This window comes from Alexandromys fortis, unplaced genomic scaffold (genome assembly GCF_014885135.2).
Source record: "Alexandromys fortis isolate MF-2015 unplaced genomic scaffold, M_Fortis_MF-2015_v1.1 scaffold_27, whole genome shotgun sequence".
NCBI classification, from domain to species: domain Eukaryota; kingdom Metazoa; phylum Chordata; class Mammalia; order Rodentia; family Cricetidae; genus Alexandromys; species Alexandromys fortis.
In genome coordinates, this window is record NW_026067952.1 from 9,989,405 (window position 1) to 10,011,469 (window position 22,065).

Consider the following 22,065-nt stretch of genomic DNA (forward strand, 5'->3'; position numbering starts at 1 on the left):
CTTTAATCCCAGCACTCGGGAGGCAGAGGCAGGCGGATCCCTGTGAGTTTGAGACCAGCCTGGTCTACAGAGCTAGTTCCAGGACAGGCTCCAAAGCCACAGAGAAACCCTGTCTCGAAAAACCAAAAAAAAAAAAAATTAATTAATTGACTATCTTAATTAGACATAGAAAGAGTACAGAAAAGCTAAGTGTAGGAGCCGCTGGCATTTGAAGTGCTCATTGTGTGTTTCTGGAATGAAGGTGCTCTGTGAAGGGTGCTCATCCATGCACAGTCCTGCGTTCCCGCGTTCAACCCACAACACCTCAACAATCTCAGAAAGAAAGGGCATTTTTAAAGAATAAGAACCCATTTTATTTAACCTATAAAATAGCAAAAATAGTGGGGTCTATAGAGATGGCTCAGTGATTAAGAGTACAGGGTTCAATTCCCTGTACCTCACATGACAGCTCATAACTGTCTGTAACTCCAGTTCCAGGGGATCTGACACCTTCACACAAACAATACCAATGCACATAAAAATAAAAGAATCATAAAAAAGAAAATTCCAAAGATACAGCAGGAACACATCAGAGAAGTCAGATGGCTCTTGGACGGTTCAGGAGCCTTTAGTGGCCAGAAAGGCCAACTGTGAGAAGCTTTTCCAAACAATTGATTACCTTATGTCTTGATGATATATTTGTTTAAATGTTTATCTGACATATTTTACTATAAAGAAGTGATTTACTGTATTAAATGATTACAATAAATATACAGTCTTAAATATGTATAGAAAATCTGGACACTGTATATTTTTTATGCTGAGCTCACTGACTTGCAGTGACAGCCAAGATCAAGGGTCCCATCTTTTTGCCTTTCCTGTCCATGTGGCCGGCTTAGCTGAGACTTCATGAGAAGACAGATAAAGACAATCCAGAGAGATGATGCCTTCCTTTTTGTCCCTTTATTGAAGGCAGAAAAACTTTTCCTCAAACCCCCAGTAGATTCTTCCTCATATCTCTTTCTTTTTGTTTATTTGTTTGTTTGTTTTCCCCCAAGACAGGGTGTCTCTCTGTAGCCCTCATTGTTCTAGAACTCATTATGTAGACCATGCTGGCCTCGAATTCAGAGATCTGCCTGCCTCTGTCTCCACAATGCAGAGATGAAAGGAGTGTGCCACCACCACCCTGCTCTTCCTCTTGTTTCTATGGCTAGAATTGCCTCCTCTGCCCACACTTCAACCAGCTTCTGGCACCTGGTGGTAATAATAGCCATTTTATGCCATGGTCAAGCAGCGGGAGAACTGGACCAAAGCCTTGGCTTCTACTTTCTGAAAGAGCAGAGAGGACAGTGGGTAAGGGCTGGCTCCCTTGCTATAACATGACATTTCTGTTATAAAATCACTATGTAATCATTGATCGAAAATCAGAAAAAAATACATGAGAAAAAAAAAACCCACTTCTCCGTTTCTCAAGGGTACAGGTGACATCTATGTCAGCTCACAAATCTTTTATTTCCTTCCTTGTTTCTTTTCTTGCCCTTTTTTCCTTTTTCTTTCTGTGGTGCTGGATTGAAGCAAGCATCTTGTGTGTGTCGAACAAGCATTCTACCCCCAAGCCACACCCAGCGCTCCAGCACTTCTTTCCTTTTATTCTTTCCACCCCCACCCCTGTCTGTTGAGAATCAGATATCAAATCCAGGTCCTCATCTATGCTAGGCAAGCACTCTGCAACTTCCAAATATTTTTGTATACATACATTCATATATACATTTTTTCAGACAGGGTCTCTCTACATAGCCCTGGCTGTCCCTGTATTCACTGTGTAGACTAGGCTGGCCTCAAACTCATAGAAATTCACCTGCCTATGCTTCCCAAGTGCTAGCTAGAATTAAAGCCGTGAGCTACCACTGCTAGAAGATGATTGGAAAGTTGTATTATTATTTCCACAATGCTGAGGACCAAATCCCAGTCCTCCCTCATATATTCTAGGGCAGTGCTTTAGCAGTGAATCAAACCCTTAGCATCCTAAGCTTTACAAAATCAAAAATATTTTGTCTTCTATCTCCCCAGGACCTCTTAGAATGGCTATAAAGACTCTCAACTGTCCTACAGGATCAAGGTCTTAGTGATGTCTTTTTCCTCTTCAGGTACCAGAAATAATAGGTGTTATCTGTGCCCAGCTATCAGTAATCACCTTGCCTAGTGTCCGGCAAAATATCGTAAATACTGTGAGTTTGTTTATCTCCAGACCTAAGTATACAGATACAGTGCTCAGCCATCTCTTATGTCATCCAGTGCCATATGACAGGTAATAGAACCTTGTGCAGCTTCTGTGTTAAATTGGTCCACAACCATCTCTGAGTACGGTGAAATGTGGTTCCTAATAAGACTCCTGTAGAGGAGGTAAGATACAGATTGGTCCCTAAGAAAAATGTTATAAAAGGCAAATGGACTAGATTCTTCAAAAAAGTTAAAATAATGAAAAAAAGAGAGAGAAAGAAACCAATTGGTGATAGAGCAACGAAGGAGTACAACCCAGGACAATATAAGACCTTAACTGGATCTTGGATCAAAACAAAAGCTGTAATTGAAAATTGCATTTGTACCAGATTTTTTAGAAGGTGGTGATGGTTGAGATAGTGTTTTACTATGTATACCTGGCTAGCCTGGAGTTCATTATGTAGACAAGGCCAATCTAAAACTCATACAAGTGCTAGGTTTATAGGCATGTGCCACCACACCTGGCTCTATTAGATTCTTGAGTTAATATGATTTGCCTATGTGTAAAGTGATACTGTTTATGCAGAAGGACAACCTAGTGGTGAGAGGATAGACATTAAAGAATGCTGGTAATCCCAAAACTTGGGAGGCTGAGACAGGAGGATGGAGAGTTCAAGGTCAGTGTGGCCTATATAGTAAGACCCTGTCTAAATAAATAGATACAGATAGACAGGTACTAAAGTTATTTAGGGGTGAAATCCATAATGTTAGCATCTCACTTGCATAATGCATTTAAGAATGGCTTTGCCCCAAATAAATACATGTACCATATAAGAGAAAATCTAAGTATATACATAGGAAAGAATAAGGTCCTACAGAGAAGTTTTGGGTTTTTTGGTTTGTTTGTTTGTTTGTTTTAGCTGAGTTTTTTCACAGTGGTAGCTCTAAGTCTTAGAGTCTAGGAGGTACATATGGGGAAGTCAGTGACACTTGAGGAGAGACCCCCCAACCCCTTAATCTGGAGCAGCATTCCCTTTGAAAATCTGATTCCTATATTGTGATTCAGAACAACTGCTTTATTTAAAAAAAAACCTTTTTCTGCTCTAACCTGTTTGAAAACTGCTCCTTTGTATGAATGACCCTCACTAATGCCTTAATGTAGCGCTGGGTTCTCCGTGCTGAACCAGACCTTCTACCACTAGGTCAGATGGTAGGACTCTTGCCCATCTGGAGAAAATAAATACATTAACATGGAAGGTAATATGGACTTTTAAAGATTCTTTTGTATATTTCTCTAATCAATTGCTCTTAAGTCATTGATCCGTCCCATGGCTTAAATGTACTAGAGTTTTATATGAAATGTCTCTCAGGAAGACTGAACAGACAGGTGAGCAGTGGGAAGTGCTCAGATTAAAGGCCCTTTCTGTATAGATGAACTAAAGTTCTAATATTGCGTTGTCTTGATAGTGGCACAGGTATACCACACTAAAACAGGTTTTAAATGATCAAAAGTCAGAAAACAGCGATATATTGGGTAAGATAGTGGACTTTATACCTCAGCAGGAGCCACTGAAGAACTTCATGGTACCGTCACAGGCAGATCTCTGTGAGTTCAAGACCAGACCAGCTGGCCTACATAGCAGGTTCCAGGCCAGCCTGGGCTACATAGTAAGACCCTATCCAAGAAAGAAAGAAAGAAAGAAAGAAAGAAAGAAAGAAAGAAAGAAAGAAAGAAAGAAAGGAAGGAAGGAAGGAAGGAAGGAAGGAAGGAAGGAAGGAAGGAAGGAAGGAAGGAAGGAAGGAAAAAGAAAAGAAAAGAAAAAAATGTCATTGAAGATGTGAATGACTTGAGATGCACCTTTTGCCTGTGTCTCTGGTGCAGATGGGTTACAGGTTGTGCAGTGCTATAGAAGGCAGGGGAGGCAGGCAAGAAAAGGTGAGGCCCACGTGTCCTCAAAGGCAGAGAAGAGAGGGACTGAAAAGCCAAAGCATCTCTGGACAGGCCCCGCAAATGGGAAGAGGATCAGTAAGGCAGAAGGCACGCTGGCTAAGCTGGGATTGGAGCTTGAGAGGCCAGGTTGACCACATCATCTACTGAGAGGAATTGCTTTGCACTGCCGCCAGGCTGTGTGGGAGGTGAGATGCTTTGGGAAACTCAACTCATTACCGAGGGTCCAGGAAAAGACATCTCAGAGCATATGTGTGACAGTGTCCTGACTTATCTGGAATTCTGTCCCGGCATGTCACAAGAGCAGTCAGGCTGTTTCTTTCTGTTCACAAGGGAGATAGTATGTGTTTCAAGGGATGCCTCCTCCAGTCTTCTAGAACAGTAAGTAAGCATTGTGAGAACTAATGCATCAGATCCTCCCATGAAGCCAGGTCTCTTCCAAGCCCCCACATATAGGTTAGTCAAGATTCTAGTTGGAAGTGGCAGAGATGGTGCTCAAACACGCATAAGGAATCATAGGCCTGAGGTGCTTGAAAGTCTCTCGAGGTGCGTCCTTTGTTTTCTTAGAGCGCCTTCCATCTCTTCCCTTTGGTGGACTGGCATACTAGTTGCAAAGTTGGTAGCTTTATTCATAGCATTTCTTATTGCTTTGTTAAAACACACAGCAGAGTGGCTCAGTGTGTGGTAACAAGAAAGGTAAGTGGAGCAGTTGTTCACACTGTGGAGAACCAGGAAACAGAGCAAGGCCAGAATCAGGGTGGACATAACTTCAAAGCCCGTCCACTAGTGACCTACTTTCTTTGTTTTCCTTTTCTTTTTTTGTTCTTTTTGAGACAGGGTTTCTCTGTGTAGCCTTCACTGTCCTGGATCTCTATTTGTAGATCAGGCTGGCCTTGAACTCCCAGAGATCTGCCTGCCTCCGCCTCCTGAGTGCCGGAATTAAAGGCAAACAATATCACCATCTGGCTTGTCACCTACTTTCTGCCAGCTGGGTCCCATATCTAAAAGTAGTGATTCTTAACCTTCCTAATGCTCTTGAATATAATTCCTCATGTTGTGGTAACCCCCCAAACATAAAATTATTTTCATTGATACTTCATAACTTTAATTTTGCTACTGCTATGACTCATAATGTAAATCTCTGTGTTTTCCTATGGTCTTAGGCAACACCTGTGAAAGGGTCAAATCCCCAAAGAGTTGTGACCCACAGGATGAGAACCACTGAAAAGCTGCCCTGATTTCTTGGGCTTTCTGCCTCACATCTCCTGAACTTCTTGTATATTTTTATTTCATTTATTTATTTTAGTTTTATAAGACAGGGTCTCATTATAAAGCATTGGTTGTTCCAAATCTTACTATGTAGGTCAGGCTAGCCTTTAATCCACCCGCCTTTATCTCCTCAGCACTGGGATTAAAGGTGTGTACTACCACACGTGCTCTCTCTCTCTCTCTCTCTCTCTCTCTCTCTCTCTCTCTCTCACACACACACACACACACACACACACACACACACACGTTTTATTATTGTGTGTGTGAGTGTGTGTGCTCAGGTGGGTGGAAGCTAGTCATGGCTGTAGTGGAGGTTAGACTACAGTGTGTGGGAGTTAGTCTTCTTCATCCGCTACGTGGGTCCTGGAGTTCAAACTTTGGTGGTCATGCTTGGCCGCGGTGCTTTCGCCTGCCGCACCATGTCATCAACACAGCGTTTAAACAAACTCTGTAGATGATTTGCTTCCTACCAAAATCTGAGCGTCACTGACTGTGTGCTTTCCAATCCCAAGCACACTTAGAGTGTGCAGCAAACTGAGCATTCCAGTTAGAGTCTCTCAGGCATTGTCTCAGGTTCACAGCAAACCAAGGAACGGCTAACATCCTTCCTGGCGCTTGTTCACCCCGTCACCTGATTCCGCTCTCTGCCGTGAACTTTTTACAGAGTACCATGTGCCTTTCAAGCCTCCTTCTCTTCAGGCTTGCTTGGGATCATCTTGCTTTTTTTATTCTCAGATTTGAATTACTAAATTAGAGGCTGGTGTGATGGCTCATACCTGTAGTCCCAGCACTCAGGAGGCTGAGTCAGGAGGATTACCAAAAGTTGGAGGCCAGCCTAGTCTACCTAGTTCCTTTCAGGACAGTCTTAGCTACAGAGTGAAACAAGAACAACAAAAAGGCAGTATTACTAAAGCAGAGAATGATTGTTGGGATCGTGTCTGAGAGTCTCAGTGTTCAGAGTGATTTGGGAAGACGGGAGCTTTGTTTTGAGACTAAAATTTAATATTTTTCTTAGGCTGGCCTTAGCTGTAATGTCAAATTTATAGTATTTTTGAGAAATTGCTACATATTTTTTTAAGATATAAGTAGGATCAGAGGTTAATTTTTAGGTGTTGACCTTCTTCACACATGAGGACCATAGACTATGTATCTTTGAATGTGTTCTGTGGACCTGGCATTGTGCCAAGCTCTGAGGCCTCCAGATATGATCCCTTCCTTCAGAGGAGCATGCACAGAGCACTGACCAGTGTGGGATACTGAGGAAACCTGTCTCAAGAAGAAATGTAAATGTTATAGGAACTCTGCTGAGAAGCATCAGGAAACTTGGCAGAAGAGATGTCTCTGGATCTTCTCTTGAGGGGAGGTGACAGGCAAGAGAAGGCTGGGGAAAAGGCTCTGACTTCAGAAAATGGTGTGGACCTCTAGGGTAATCAGTCTGTGGTTCATTTGGCAAAGGTGAATCGTAAAAAGTGCTAGCGTGTGACTGTGGGTCTTTTTGTATTCTTTTGTTTTGTTTTGGTTTTTTGAGACAAGATTTCTCTGTGTAGTTTTGGAGCCTGTCCTGGAACTATCTGTAGCCTAGGCCAGCCTTGAACTCACAAGAGATCTGCTTGCCTCTGCCTCCCAAGTGCTGGGATTAAAGATGTGCACCACCACCACCTGGCTTTTGTATGATTATGTGTCTTAATTAAGATTTTATTGTTGTGAAGAGACACCATGACCATGGCAACTCTTATAAAGAAAACATTTAATTGATGGTGGCTCATTTTCAGTTTCAGAGGTTCATTCCATCACGATCATGAAGGGGGGCGCATGGCAGAGTGCAGGCAGACATGGTGGTGCTGCCTACGTCTTGCAATCAACAGGAAGTTGACTGATGTCACACTAAGTGAAACTTGAGAAAGGAGGCCACAAAGCCCACCCCTACAGTGATATACTTCCTCCAACAGGGCCACAACTCCTAATAGAGCCACTCCCTTTGGGGGCCATTTTCTTTCAGACCACCACATCGTGTAATACAAAAGCAGAGGTTCTGATATGCTTTAGACTAGCTTAGGAATGGCTGTAGGTCAAGGCAGGCAGTGAAAGCTCAGCTACTGCTACACTGTCAGGCAGTATGTATTGATACCTGAAGAACCGAGCAGAGGAACGCCTCTCACAGGAAGACTGAATTCCAAAATGACTCTAAGAAAGTTGCCATCCTGGGAGGCCTGGGATAAGCCCTTCTCATGATGCTTGCTATTCTGGGATTTCTAGGCACCTGGCTGAATTGTGGAGAACCCTGAACATAGAACTGTCTAAAACGACCTGGGTCCTCTGGAGGCTCATGAGAAAGCTGCAGAAATGCCATGATGTGACCACCCACGAGAAGATGGCCTATGTGGCTGTTGCTGTAAGCCATTGCTCTGCCCCTATGTCAGCTCAGAATGCTCCCCGAGGAGGACTCCCTCATCCGGAGGGCCATCTTTTTGTTCTCTTTTTAGTTTGTTTCTAGTACTCATCTATAAATCCATGAAATCTTTCATTGACTCTTACCTGGAAAGAGCTGGAGCGTGTGACAGTGTGATACAGTGTGACCATTCCTACTTCTAGCCTTAAAAACTACCTAAAGTAACCCAAACTTGTGAAAAAAGTTTAAAAATATAATAATATATAAGGTAGAAAACAGTGGCCCTTTAATTAAGGTTTAGAAAGCTTTCTATCTAAAGAATGTCTCAGGTCTTGTAATTAAGGTTTAGAAAGCTTTCTATCTAAAGAATGTCTCAGGTCTTGTAAGCAATATATATTTTAGGACTTACGGGTCATACATAGTCTTTGCCACACAATCTTTGGATTTAAAAAAAAAAATCTAAACCCAAGACAATGTTGTGTGCCTGTCATCCCAGCTACTCAGAAGGCTGAGGTAGGAACATCATTTGAGCTCTAGAGTCTAGGCAAAAATTTTTTCAAAAGGAAAAACAACAAAACCTAACACTTATACAGACAAAAAAGAAAGGAAGAAATAGAGAAAGAAAGCCATTCTTAGCTCATAATTTGTTTCATCTCCCTAATAAAATTTCTAGAAATACCTGTGCATGTGTATTTGATGTTTTCCCACCCAATTTTCCTTTGAAAACAGCACTTTTTAAAAAAAAAATTTTATTTAACTTTATTTCATGTGAGTTGGTGTAAAGGTGTCCCTGGGACTGGAGTTACAGACAGTTGTGAGCTGCCATGTGGGTGCTGGGAATTAAACCCAGATCCTCTGAAAGAGAAGCCATTGCTCTTAACCTCTGAGCCACCTCTCCAGCCCCTGAAAACAGCACTTTTAAAGCAGCCTTATGCTCACTGCCAGACTATCCAGACAGTACAGAGGGCTGCTGCAGACCTTTGGCCTTGGCCATGCAGAGACTGCTTCCTATTGGTACATATGCTTTTAGTTTTTGAGACAGCATCTCAGGTAGGTTCAGGCTGACCTTGAACTAGTGATATAATGAAGGATGACTTTGAACCTACTTTGGCTCCCCAAAGTGCTGGGATTCCTTTCCCACCTGGCCTTCTGGAGGCTCTGCTTCTCTCCTCATCCCCACCCCTCCTACTTTTAGGTTCTTCTTTGTCTAGTCCAAGCTACTGTCATAGTATTTTAAGCTTCCAAATTTCTTTCAGTATTTCTAATTTGCTATTGTCTTTTATTCTCTTTTTTTTATGAATGTGTGCTTTTTAAAAATTAAAAAATTAAGTGGGCTGTGATGTTGCACGCCTTTAATCCCAGCATTCAGGAGGCAGAGGCAGGCAGATCTATATAAATTCGAGGCCAGCCTGGTCTACAGAGTGAGTTCCAGGACAGCCAGTTACACAGAGAAACCCTGTCTTAAAAAAAATCTAAAATGTTATGTTAGTGTAGTTTTAGAAGTTAGGGCAAATACATGTATATTTCAGTCACACAAAGCAGATTGTGATATAGGAGGTATGGGAAGGACTTCATGTTCTCATTTTCAACCAGATTTGCAGCATTGCAGTGGGCGCACCTCGAGCAGCAGGACTTTACATTTGTTTTACTGAAGGATGAGAACATTTTATTAACACATTAATACAAAAATAGATACTTTTCTGAATTGTTATTTGTTATCTAATATGACAGATTGTATTGTAGTTTTGTTTTATTGTTTTTAGTTGTATCTAATAAAGTGTACTAATAGCTTCCAGTTATTATTTTTGGATGCCAGGTCTGCTCACTGGACACACACACACATACCCCCCCCTCTCTGTGTGTGTATGTGTATGCGTGACTATGTATAATATGTGTGTGGTGCTAGGGATTGAAGCAAGGGTCTACCACTTGCTAAGTATGTACTCCACTCTGAGCATGCCCCAGCTCACTTCCAATGGCCCCTTTACTCCTGTTCTCCCTTTCATACAATTACCATTGCCGTTCTGTCTGTGGACTAGTCATGACACAGAGCGGTAGAACCAACAGGCTCTCAGTTCTTCCCCGTGCCTTTTCTACCACAGGCAACAGATGCCCTTTATGAGGTGCTTATGGGAAACAAGCTGCGAGAAGCTGCATTTCGACTCTTTCCTCAGCTTTTGATGACTCTGCTCATCCAGATTCACCACAGCGTCGGCCTCACCATGTCTGATGTCAGCATCCCAAGTGGCCTGTACGCAGGACAGGAAATACCAACGGAGGTCACACCTTTGTGGTATTGCTCATTGTGATTTCATTGATCTGAACACTTACAGAGTCCTGGGCACTGGAGTAGATTCAAGGATAGATGTGGTCCTAACCGTGCGTGAACACTGGTCCACAATCCTTACAGTAAAATGCTGAGGATCCCTCTGGCTTTTATTTGCTGCTTTTAGTTTTCTTGGTACCAGTGTTTCACTATCTAGGTGTCTGGCAGATAATATGTGATATTGTGCTGTCCCTTCCTTGACAGAGCAAGTAGAGACAAAACCAGTAAACCAGCCTCCCAAACTGGATTGATCCAGTGAAACAATTCCTTATTTCTGGGATATTGCTTGGAGAGGTTTTCCAAGTAAGGTCTTGGTAGACATTTCTAGCGCTGCTGACACACAGATCTTTAGGGAGGAAATACCATCCCATGGGATTTTAGGGCCAGGCTAAGTGTCAGTTTGTCCCAGGTGTAGTTCTCATGCACCTGTTTAATGAGCTGCCGCCCTGGACCAATGCACGGTTCTGTGCCTTGGTTTCCTATTCTGTAACTGAGGAGACTGGAGCGGGCTATCTCCGGGAACCTTTCCAGCTCTACCATGCTCTTGAAGCTGTGTCTGGAAGAGCTTCTCAAGAAGTACTTTGTAAGTTGCGCTGGTAAATTTTATGGGGAAGTGTAAATTGCATCTTTTTCCTTTCTCTTTTTGAATCTCAGCCTCGTGTCCTGCAAGTCAGTCTCAAACTCACTTTGTAGTTTAGGTTGACCTTGAACTACTGATTCCTAGCTCCTAAATGCTGGAGGTCCAGGCATGTCCCACCATGTCTGGTTTCTGTAGTGATGGTGATCAAACCAGAGCTTAGAGCATGCTAGGCAGATGTTCTACAAACTGAGCAAAATACCTAGTCTTAATTTTACCTCAAAATTTTTTTTTAAATCAATGGATTAGGCTGGAGAGATGGTTTAGAGGTTAAGGGCCCTTGCTGGTCTTGTAGAGGATCCAGGTTCATTTCTATACGACAGCTCATAACCGTCTGTAACTCCAGTTCTAGAGGATCAACACCTTCTCTTCTGATCTCCATGCACTTCTGTGCACTGCACGTGGTGCACAGAAATGCAGGCTAACTCATACTCAGAAAATTAATCTTTTTTTAATGCAATGGATATCCATTTAGCATCCCAAATCAGTTCTAAATCATGGATCTCCTGCCAAACTCCTTGAGAAAGAAAATCAAGTTAAATTTCTTTATACTGAGAATGTATATGGAAAGCCTTTCCGGATATTAGAGCATGAAGCACCTTTAAGAACTCTAGAAAGGGATGGATTACAGTACAGCCACTGGCCCATCCCAGTGACTAGCAGGCCTATTCTCTCCATCCATGCTTTTTTTCCCCTCAACTTAGCTTCGCCATACAAGCTACAAAGACTCTCCTCCTCAGAACATTGTGCTGGCAGGAATTCAGCATCATGGAAAAGAATGATGGATGGACCCTTCTGAAGGGAGAATGCCATCTTCAGGGAGTATTCCTGCTTGCCAAGTAAGACTTCTCTATTCTAATGTATTCATTCTCTCCAGAAAGTAGAATTGTTGTGTTTTCTCCTTTAAAAAAAAAAAAACCCACAGTAACTAAAACGGTAACACAATATACAATAGCTGTAATTTTTTTGAAGCAGGGTCTCGCTGTGTCCCCGGCCTGGAACGCTTCCTCTCTCTAGACCAGGCTGGCCTCAGATTCACAGCAGTTCTCCTTCCTCTGCCTCCCAAGTGTTGAGATTAAAGATGTGCACCATCAGGCCTAGCTATAGTATCTATAAATTAACCAGGACAAAATTTTAAAAGTCTTGGCCCTGGCATGCTTCCTGAATACCTAAAGCAGGGTTAAAAGCTTTGGAGGGCTGACCCTGGGAAATGCCGTCTGGGTGGGCATATGTCTGAGTTCTCTGTTGGTCTCTTTTACAGTGCCTTGCTGGAAAGAAGCCACCTCTTTGCGTGTAAGACCATGTACTTGTTGGTCCCTTTGATTAACCGAGGGAATGATAAACACAAGCTCACATCTGCGGGCTTTTTTGTGGAGGTAAGAGTCCTGTAGGTACTAGATTCAGGAAGCCCAGAAAGCAGTAGAACCTCTTTCCTAAACTGTATTCAACTCAGGGACAGGCTGGGGTCCATTCTGTGTATGACACAGATGCTTTCTTTAGATTCAAGTTTTTGGAAATCCTCTCTCTCACCATTTGTCAGCATTCCTGTGTTCCTGCTCCCAGCGTCACTCTGTACTGCGTGCAGCAGCTGGTGATTTCAAAGGAAAATGATGTATACATTGAAGTTGGCGGGAAGGTGGCTCCCGGCAAGGAAAAAGAGCTCCAAGGTCATTTCTTTCAGCTCCTAAGGAGTCCAGTGGCCAGGAGATTGCCCAGGTTATACTCCACTGTCCGCCTGAAAACCTGGCTGTATGATGAGAATAAGCTCTTCAAGATACTTGCGCTGAGGGGACTACGCAACCTTGTCAGACACCGAGAGATGGTAAAAGGACCTTTGACCATTGATAAATAGATAATAGATACATAATAATAAATAGAAACAGAAATAGAACAACCCCAAAGATACCCAAGAAACTCAGAAAGGAGGAACTGGAAGTGCTGGGGCAGGAGTGAATGGGGGAAGACCTTTCTCACTGTACATCCATCTATAGCGTTCTAATTTTATACCTAGAAGTTATGTGGAAACTATTAAAATTAAATAACATTAAAATTCCAAGTCACAAATATAATACTTCGAAACGTGCATTTTGTGGGGGAGGTGCACTTATTGTTACAACGCAGTAGAAAATATTCAGCTGCCTCTTGATGCCTTATACCATGCTGTCTTGTGGAGTACTTGGATACTCCAGGATATTTATCATCAAGACAAAGATCACTGTCGTTCACAATGAAAGTTTTCTGCATGTCTCATTAGAAAACTATGCTTTAGCTGGGCTGTGATGGCATATGACTTTAATCAAAGCACTCAGGAAGTAGAGGCAGGAGGATCTCTGTGAGTTGGAGGCTAGGCCTGGTCTAGAGAACTAGTTCTAGGACAGCCAAGTCTACACAAAGAAACCCTGTCTCAAAGTAAACAAAAACAAACAAAAAACAAAAAAAGAAAGAAATAGAACTATGCCTCAGTCAGAAGTAACCCTGAGGCTTTAATTTTGCCACCTGAGATGTATTTATTTTATATAAAAATACATACATATATGGAACAAAAATGACAAATATTAGTATATGCTAACTCTGGCTAATTGGATGCATGAAATTTGTTTATTGCATTGTATGTGTGTGTATATGTATATATATACATACATACATATATAATTTATTTATCTAAAAAATTATCTTTTCTCATTTTACATACCAATCCCTGTTCCTACTCCCTGCTCTCTTCCCGCTTCCTCCCCCTTCCCCATCCCACCCCCCTCCTACTTCCCGTCCACTCCTCTGGTCCTGCCTCAAAGCAATGTGCTAGACTTTGTTGATTCCCCTTGGGAAGAATATATATTTTTTAAAACACATGTTTTAAAATCCTGAGATTGCTTCCTTGTAGGAGTTTAGAATGGGGAGGGTTTTTAAGAATCCTCAGTCAAACCCTGCTGATCCTACCAAGTAGTTTTTCAAGCCTATGTTTGAATAACTTCCATGCTGGAAAGCTCACTGTGGCCTGAGCTGGCCATTCCACTTTTTTTCTGTGTTGGAAAAGCTTTTCCTTAAGGTAAAGCTGAGGGTATACCCCTGGCCCTTCCCTACCTGGACCCCTCTGTTTATGAAGCAATTCACAGCAGCTCCTTCCCCTCTATATACCAGGCATGCCAATAGTAAAGAGATAGTTCTTATGCCCTCTCTGCCATCAGAGTTATCAGAAAGCACCGGGTTACTTAAGTCAGTGTGGGATCCTTCCATTTAGAATGAGATAATGTGCTATGGGAGAAGAGGTCATGGCTGCTTTTGGACACACAGAGAGAAGACATCAAAAGTGTGGTACCGTGCATCTTAGATAGCTTACACGAGTCCGATGAGAGGATCGTTTTGTTGGCCATCCAGATACTCATGCAGCTTGTCAAGACACTAGACTCTACCACCTTGGCTTCCATGATGAAGATCCTGTTCTCCTTATTTGGTGATGTAAGACAATGAGAGAAAAGATACTTCCCTAGTGGGTGGGCACCTATCAGCTGGTAGATTTTGAGACTATAATGTCATTTTATTTTACCCTCATAATGGAATTTTTCTCATTTATAGAGGTCCTTTAGATCTTCTTCTTCAAGACCCTTCCAGATAATCTGTGATGTCCCTCTTTTTGGACTGATGTTATTAGTTTTTCAAACTTAAAAAATCTTGAGATACAGCAGGGTGGTGTTGGCACATGCCTTTGATACCCGTACTCGGGAGGCAGAAGCAGGCAAATCTCAGAGTTCAAGGCCAGCCTGGTCCAGGATGATCAGGGCTATATAGAGAAACCCTGTTCCAGAACAAAACAAAACAGCCTAAAATTTGAGACATACAGATTTACCAAGGCTTTACCTTGCTCTGTGGGTGGGGGAAAAGTTGGGTAGGCTGAGGAATAGTAAGAAATGGGTCACAAGAGAAAAAGAGAAAGAAATGGGTCAAAATGATGGACTGTACTTATATCCTTGTCCCAAATCACAAAGATTTTTCTAAAAGAAACACATAAACCACATTGACCTACATCCTTAGTATATGCTCGTTAGGGTTTTGAATTTTAGCAAAAAAGTGTGTGTGATTAATACCAGGATTGAATAGAAGCATTTTCAGCAGCAGGTGGAACTACCTATTTGTTGCTTGTACAGTTCAGAAACAAGAGTATCAAACACAGGTCTTGCTATCTCCCTGTATAGTTGATATTTCCATGCAGCTAGATAGCTCCATGTTGAGACTGATGTGCCAGACTCCCCAGAGTTCTTATAAACTAGTATGAGCATGTTCAGTGAGCTGTTTTCCTTGTGAATCCTCCATTCTTAGGTGAGGCATGGCATCCATCGCTTCTCCATGACTCTCTTTGGAGCCTCCGTAAAGGCTGTGAAATGCACAGATAAGAAGTGTGTGGAGAAGCACGTCCTGGAAAGCTTGGTCCCACTACTGCTGTTTTCTCAGGATGACAATGATGAAATAGCTAAGGTAATGCCGGTTTCTTTTCAGCCATGAACAACTGAGTTCAGATCTAGCTCTGCAAATAGTGTTTATCTCCTCGAGGACACGGACTGCAGTCACATTCTTATTCCTTACGTCCTCTGGCACAAAACTACATTTCAGTCATTTTCCTGAGCAAATTACGGGAAATCAAACTCTTAATTTCTGTGTAGCAAAATAACGTATTTGTGGGGAGAAACTGTGTATTATCACCTTGTAGCCTAGCACAGAGCACAAAATATAATGCTCAACTCAACAAACTCCGTGTTAATGACAAACGTGTTGTTTTCTTTCAATGACTACTCCGTGGTCTGGAGACATGGAATGTGTTGGAGTTAAGTTAGAGAATAACCTTTCTGGACCAACTGGAGACTTTATTTCTCCTAAGCCTTCCAAGGGTTTTGCTGTAAGAATTGTGGTTTTTCATTTAAGCCACCTAGCATTAACTGTGTCTGTTCAGACTGGGAATAATGGCATATATTTGTAATCGCAGCTACTTGGGAGGCCGAGACTGGAGGCTTTCAAGTTCAAGGCCAGTGTGGATAACCTAAAAGAGTAAGGCTGACAAGATGGCTCAGTAGGTAAAGGTACTTGCTGCCAAGCCCGACTGGAAAGAGAAGAACTGATTCCTGCAAATACACATGGAGACAGGGAGATAGATAGATAGATAGATAGATAGATAGATAGATAGATAGATAGATAGATAGACAGATAGATGGATGATAGATGTAATAAAAAATTTTAAATAAAAATGGAGTGAAAGGGCTGGAAATGTAGCTAAATGGTAGAGTGCTTGCCTATCCCATGTGAGATCCTGGATTCAACCCCCAGTACAGTAACACACACACACACACACACACACACACACACACACACAGTATAAGCTTACTCAGTCCATCATGCCAACTATGATCACCGGTTCTGTCATTCCAGAGAGGAAAGTTTAGACCACAAGGATTCTGAAAGCATTCTGGAGCTCTGTCTTTGTGTTTCCCCATACAGAAATGAAAGTCAGAGGTGGTGGTGAACACCTTTAGTTCCAGTACTTGGGAGCCGAGGCAGGCAGATCTCTGTGAGTTTGAGGCCAGCCTGGTCTATTGACCAAGTTCCAGGACAGCCAGGGCTACATAGTGAGACCCTGTCTTGGGGGAGGGGAGAGAAGAAAAGCTTAGAAACAGGAAGTAATATCTATGTGGGCCCTCATACCTTGTGTGAAAAGGTCTATAGCTCTGTAGCCTTAGATTAGAAACACTTCAGATGTCTGTATGTCATGCACCTGTTCCCAGCTGAAGCCCCCACGACCTGTCATCCAAACTTTAGTCATTCCTGAAGGAAGGAATTCCTTCCCTTCCTTTCCCTCAACTCTCTTTTGTGGTTTTTGTTTTGGGATACGGTCTGTAGTAGCTCAAGCTGATCTTAAACTCACTTTGTAGCCAAGGCTTGATCCTGGGTGGATCTGATTTTTCTGCCTGTTTCCTAAGTGCTGAGACTATAGGTGTGTGCCATCAATGTCTGGCTCATCTGTGTGAATGTGATTGTGTGTGTGTGTGTTTAAGACAGTCTCACCATGTAGGCCAGCCTGACCTTGAACTTGCTGTTGTCTTGGCCTTTGCCTTCCAAGTGCTGGGATTATAGTTGTGCACCACCACACTGAGTTTATTTTTCATGTTTTAAACTTTATGTTGTGTATTTCCATAAACCTCTCAATATATTTGCTTAGCATTGTATTTATGATATTTTATTATAAGAATGTAGATGATTTCTTTTCAGTGTTATGTGGAATTACATCATTTAATCTAAAATTTACTGATTCTCCTATTCCAGACACTTAGTGTTTGGTTTTCATGGTTATAATTCTGCAACCAGCACTTTAGTGTGTGCATGTGAGAATTTCTGAAGGGCATAAAACCCTAGCATGGGTATTTGGGTTAGATACTGCATATCTACAAATTGCTACACAAAGAAGCTGAACTAATTCTTATCAATCCTCAAAGGGTTTAGTTTTTGTTGTTGCTTTTGTTTGGAGACAAAGTATCATGTGTAATCCTAGATGGCCTGGAACTGGCTATGTACACCAGGCTGGCCTCTAACTCAGAGATCTGCCCACTTGCCCTATCTCCTAAGTGTTGTGATTAAAGACACACACCATCTTAAGAGGATATTTATGGCCCAAATATCTAGTGGACCGAGCATGACAGCTAGAGAAGAATCCCACTTGTGCAATGGGATCCTGTCTAGAGCCTGGGCTACGTAATGTGTATCTTACCTGTGTACCACATCCGCTAGTTCTCACTCTACAGAGAGACCAGTGGTTTCCACATCCTTGTTGGCACCTTGCAAGCTTATGAGTCCTTTAGGGTCTTCAGAAGGAAGGCAAAATACCACCGGTTCATTCCCTTTCCTCACCTCACTCAGAGTAATTCTAAAATTACTGGCTTTTCACATTAGACTTTGGTGTCAGTTTTCCTAAAGAAAGTTTACCTCAGTTAAAAACTGTCTGAAAATGCTGACCTGTTATACTCTTCCCCCAACAGGAGAGTAGACGAGTCCTGACTCTGTGTGCCCAGTTCCTGAAATGGAAGCTGCCCCGGGAAGTGTACTGCAAAGATCCCTTATACATCAAACCGAATGAAGTTAGAAGGGTCTGCAAATTCTTTGTATGTGAGAAGTAGTGACTCTGTTTCCTCTGCTAGCTTTTAGTGAGACACATGACATGCGGGAAACATTTCCCACGCTATCCCTTCACAGCAGTAGTTACGCTCCATGTTCAAGAGGTAGATCTCTTTTCTATAGTTCTGATTAGTCCCAAACACACGTTTTTATGTGTATGTGCACACAAATTGAGTGTGCCACAGTGTGCAAGTGGAGGTCAGTGGACAACTTCCTTCCACCTGTGAGGGCGGGGCTTTCATTGCTGCTGCTGTGAGTCTCCCTCTCCGTCTCCCATCTCACTGGAGGAATGCTGCAATTACACACCTGGCTTTTGTTATTTGGGTTCCAGGGATCAAACTTGAGTCCTCAGGCTTGCACAACAAGTACTTTACCCACTGGGCCATTTCACCAGCCAACAAATTTAGTACTAACACATTTCTTCACATGTGCAAAAAGCTGGTGGTGCAAGGTGTGGAGGCACATACCTGTAATAGTGCACTCAAGAGGCTGTCTGAGTGAGTTTGAGAGCAAGCTGAGCTATAGAGGAAGACCTTGTTTCATAATAGTAATAACAAAGTGACCGATAAACTAGAGAGCCCCACTAATTGCATCAGAAGCTATAAGGTCAGACTGATAGTATATAGTAAACAATTTTTACTTGGGCTAGGCTTGGTGGTGCACACCTTAATCCCGGCACTCAGAATGTGGAGGCAGATGGATTTCTGTAAGTTCAAGCCAAGCTGTTCCAGGGTAGCCAGAGCTATATAATGAGACTTTGTTGAAGTAACAACAACAAATGTCCACATGAGATGAATTGAAATAATTATGCATTGTCTTCATGTCTCTAGCCCTTTGCTTGATATAGTGGATTGTCTTATTTTGCATTAGAGCATTAGTCCCTAAGTACAGACTGCTGTAGTATGTGGCCTTATAAGAAGAGGCAGCACCTTGCTCAGCGTAGATGTAGTAGTGAGGGCCTTGGACCTTCGCCAAAGCAATGTGCCTTACCCTCTCTGAGGAGTGGATGGGGAATAGGAGGGGGAAAGCTAGAGGGAATGGGAGGAGGGGAGGAAGTGGGAACTGGGATTGGTATGTAAAATGAAAAAAAAATAGTTTAAAAAAAAAACATAAAATAAGAAGAGGGCAGCATGTCACTAGCCCTGAGACCCAGATGCCATCTTCTTTTTACAAACCCAGCAGAGCCTGTATGATCCAGGGTAGCTTTAGAAGGGCCATGCACAGTTTTTTAGAAACTGATTGTAATAGAACCACCTGGATCCCATATTGAACTTCTAAGAGTACTTAGAGCTGGGTTGATTAGGCAGGAAGAGCCGGTAGGGAAGTTAAAGCTCAAGGTGGCATTTAGAGGGGAGAAGACAGAGGTGCAGAGAAGCCAGGATGACTTTAAAGGTGTCGTGGGCAGGTGTGCGCAGTGGGTATACTGAGGAGTTAACTACTGGGGCTTCTATCATGGCAAAGCAGTTGCTGTGACTTTCACTGTAGCAATCCAGGAACTGCCGTACTCACCTGCTACTTTGTTATATACCCTTCCCATCAACTTAGGGAGAAAAAAGCAAGGGGAAAATAAACATCCTAGACCAAACCCTAATGTATTCCAGGGATCCAAAACTTCCCATCAGAAGAACAGCTGTCTTGTTTATAGGTAAAAGAAAACCCTTTCATTTGTATAGCTACCTTATCCCTTCCTATGTTGTGTCCAGTGTCCGGTCTTTTCTTTAAATAGAATGTATTGCAATCATGTTCACCCCATAACCCCCTTATCCCTCACCCATTCCCATTGATCCCCTTCTTCCCAAATAGTCTCTCTCCTACTTTCATGTCTTGTATTTTTGTGACTCAATGAATTTACTTAGGGTTACCATAGGAGCATGGGTAAAGGGCTATTTACAGGAGCCTGGGTAACTTACAAGTGACTACCCCTGAGGAAAATGTTTCTTCCTTCACGTTGCCCCTTCCAGCAACCATTACCTGCCCGTAGGTCCTCAGGGAGGTATACAAACCCCTTTCCCCAGGAATCTTTGTAACTGCCTAGAAATCCTCAAGGGTATGTGGGGACTGCTAAGTCCTTGGTGACAGAACGTCACTGGGTCCAGTCCTGTGCAGGCCATGACAGCTGCTATGAGCTCGTGAGTGTAATGTCTAGAAGATATTCTACAACACACCTGTTCCTTCCACTCATACATCCCTTCAGCCTCCTTTTCTACAGTGTTACCTGAGCCCAGGGCTGGGAGACAGATGTCTCAGGGCTGGCACCCCATAGTCTCTTATTCTCTGCACTCTGATCCTGAGTTGCTTCAATAATTGATGCCTTACTAAAAAACCTCCGACCAAATCTATAAGTATAAGCACACCTAAGTATTTATCAGACAATTTGATGGTCACAATAATCCATCTAGCAAAGCAAAACTGTTATCTTCTCTGCTAGGGCCTGACCTCCCCAGCCACAAACTTCAAACCAGACTTATAGTATCAGGCATGATCTGTGTGTAGATGACCTTGAAATTATTTTCAAGGAAGAAAGATCCATGTTATTGACAAATAACTAGAAGGCACTCTAGAATTTATTTTAATATTTAAAACTATTTATTCTCTCTGTGTGTGTATGTGTGCATGCAGGTGACGTGGTAGATATGTGGAGGTCAGAGAGCTTGTGGGAGTCAGCTCTCCGTCCACTGCGTGGTTCTGGGAATTGAACTCAGGTTTTCAGGTTCATGAGCAAGCATATTAGCCCTTTAAGCCATCTTGCTGGCTCTTGTTCCTTTTTATTTATTTATTGAAACAGGTTTTCACTGTGTAGCTCTGGCTGGTCTGAAACCCATATGTAGATAGACCAGGCTAACACTGAACTCAGAGATCCATCTGCCTCTGCCTCCAGAGTGCTGGGATTAAAGGTGTGCACCACTACCACCCGGCTTTGCTTAGTTTTTGAGATAGTTCCATTGTGTACTCAAGGCTCCCTTGGAACTCATGGCAGTTCTCATACCTGAGCTTCCCAAGTGCTGGGATTACAGGTGTGAGCCAGAATGCCTGGCTGGAATTTATTTGTTTTGAATATGCCTTATTAACAAAAAGCTAATTCTGCTATCTGCTTAGATTATTAAATAATAAAAATAAGATTTACCATCTTGTGTTTAGGGATCTTATCAAAGTATGTGGATCCCAGTGAGCTCAAGATGAAGGGTACTGACTGGATAGAGAATGGTAAGTAACCATACTTGGATGCTGAGTTCACTGTTTTGGAAGGTATCTGGTTCTGTGACTACGGGCAGCCTCTGTAGCACAGCTGAGTCTGGCATCCAAAACTCTTGGCTTATGCAGCAGTAAAAGCACAAGTGACTATAATTCAATTAAATTTTGGTCTCATCTAAATCTAAGACCCCTTAGGAAGGATATGATCCTATCTGTCTGGAAACAGCTTTACTGACTGTCTAAGGGTGAATCCTAAATTTTGACAGAAAGCAAAACCTTATCTTTCTAGAAATGTGTCTTAATAAATTGTGGAGATGTCTCACATGAACCTCGGAGACTGCCCCACTGTCTAAGCAGCTGTGCTATAGATTGTAGGACTTCGCACGGGGATGCTTTATAGCCATCTAAGGCAGCCATCAGAACTGTTTTTACAACTGTCAGTGGGTGAAACTTTCTGTAACTGTACAGCTCTGCAGACTGAGCTCAAAGAACTCTCACGCCCATTTAAGAATAGTTGTGTAGGAGACATAGTTTACTGGTAGGATGTTTGTGTAATATGTGCAGCTGTAGCTTGGCATTAGGGTTCAATCCCTAGCACTGGAGGGAAAGGTAAAGAAATGAAAATGCACATCCTTAATCCAAAATCACTACCAAATTAAAAATCTAAACAATTTGCTTTTTTAATTAAAACATTTTTATTTATGTAGTACGTGTATGGAGGTAAGAGGACAAACTGCAGGAGTGACTCTTTTCCTCAGCCATGAGGTCGTGGGGATAGAACTCAGCTCGTCAGGCTTGGTGGCAAGTGCCTTTACCCACACACTACATTTTCTTCCTTCCTTCCTTCTCCCTCCCCTCCTCTCCCCTCCCCTTCTTCTTCTTCTTCTTCTTCTTCTTCTTCTTCTTCTTCTTCTTCTTCTTCTTCTTCTTCTTCTTCTTCTTCTTCTTCTTCT

General features: G+C 42.5%; 2 protein-coding genes across 2 annotated transcripts in view; both read left to right on the plus strand.

The window, feature by feature from the left end:
- The window catches only part of Mroh8 (maestro heat like repeat family member 8), a 52,219-nt gene extending 44,413 nt beyond the window's left edge, over nucleotides 1-7,806 (plus strand). The window contains exon 13 of the mRNA XM_050150992.1: nucleotides 7,673-7,806. Within this exon, the coding sequence (XP_050006949.1) occupies nucleotides 7,673-7,684 (12 nt within the window). The 3' untranslated portion in view covers nucleotides 7,685-7,806. The remainder of the gene's footprint in view (nucleotides 1-7,672) is intronic.
- A 3,414-nt stretch (nucleotides 7,807-11,220) lies between these two features.
- LOC126507046 (maestro heat-like repeat-containing protein family member 7) overlaps nucleotides 11,221-22,065 on the plus strand; it is a 17,341-nt gene continuing 6,496 nt past the window's right edge. Inside the window, exons 1-8 of the mRNA XM_050151162.1 lie at nucleotides 11,221-11,607; nucleotides 12,030-12,144; nucleotides 12,450-12,590; nucleotides 14,060-14,224; nucleotides 15,083-15,238; nucleotides 17,785-17,907; nucleotides 19,466-19,565; nucleotides 21,059-21,124. Coding sequence (XP_050007119.1) covers nucleotides 11,537-11,607; nucleotides 12,030-12,144; nucleotides 12,450-12,590; nucleotides 14,060-14,224; nucleotides 15,083-15,238; nucleotides 17,785-17,907; nucleotides 19,466-19,565; nucleotides 21,059-21,124 — 937 coding nt within the window. The 5' untranslated portion in view covers nucleotides 11,221-11,536. The remainder of the gene's footprint in view (nucleotides 11,608-12,029; nucleotides 12,145-12,449; nucleotides 12,591-14,059; nucleotides 14,225-15,082; nucleotides 15,239-17,784; nucleotides 17,908-19,465; nucleotides 19,566-21,058; nucleotides 21,125-22,065) is intronic.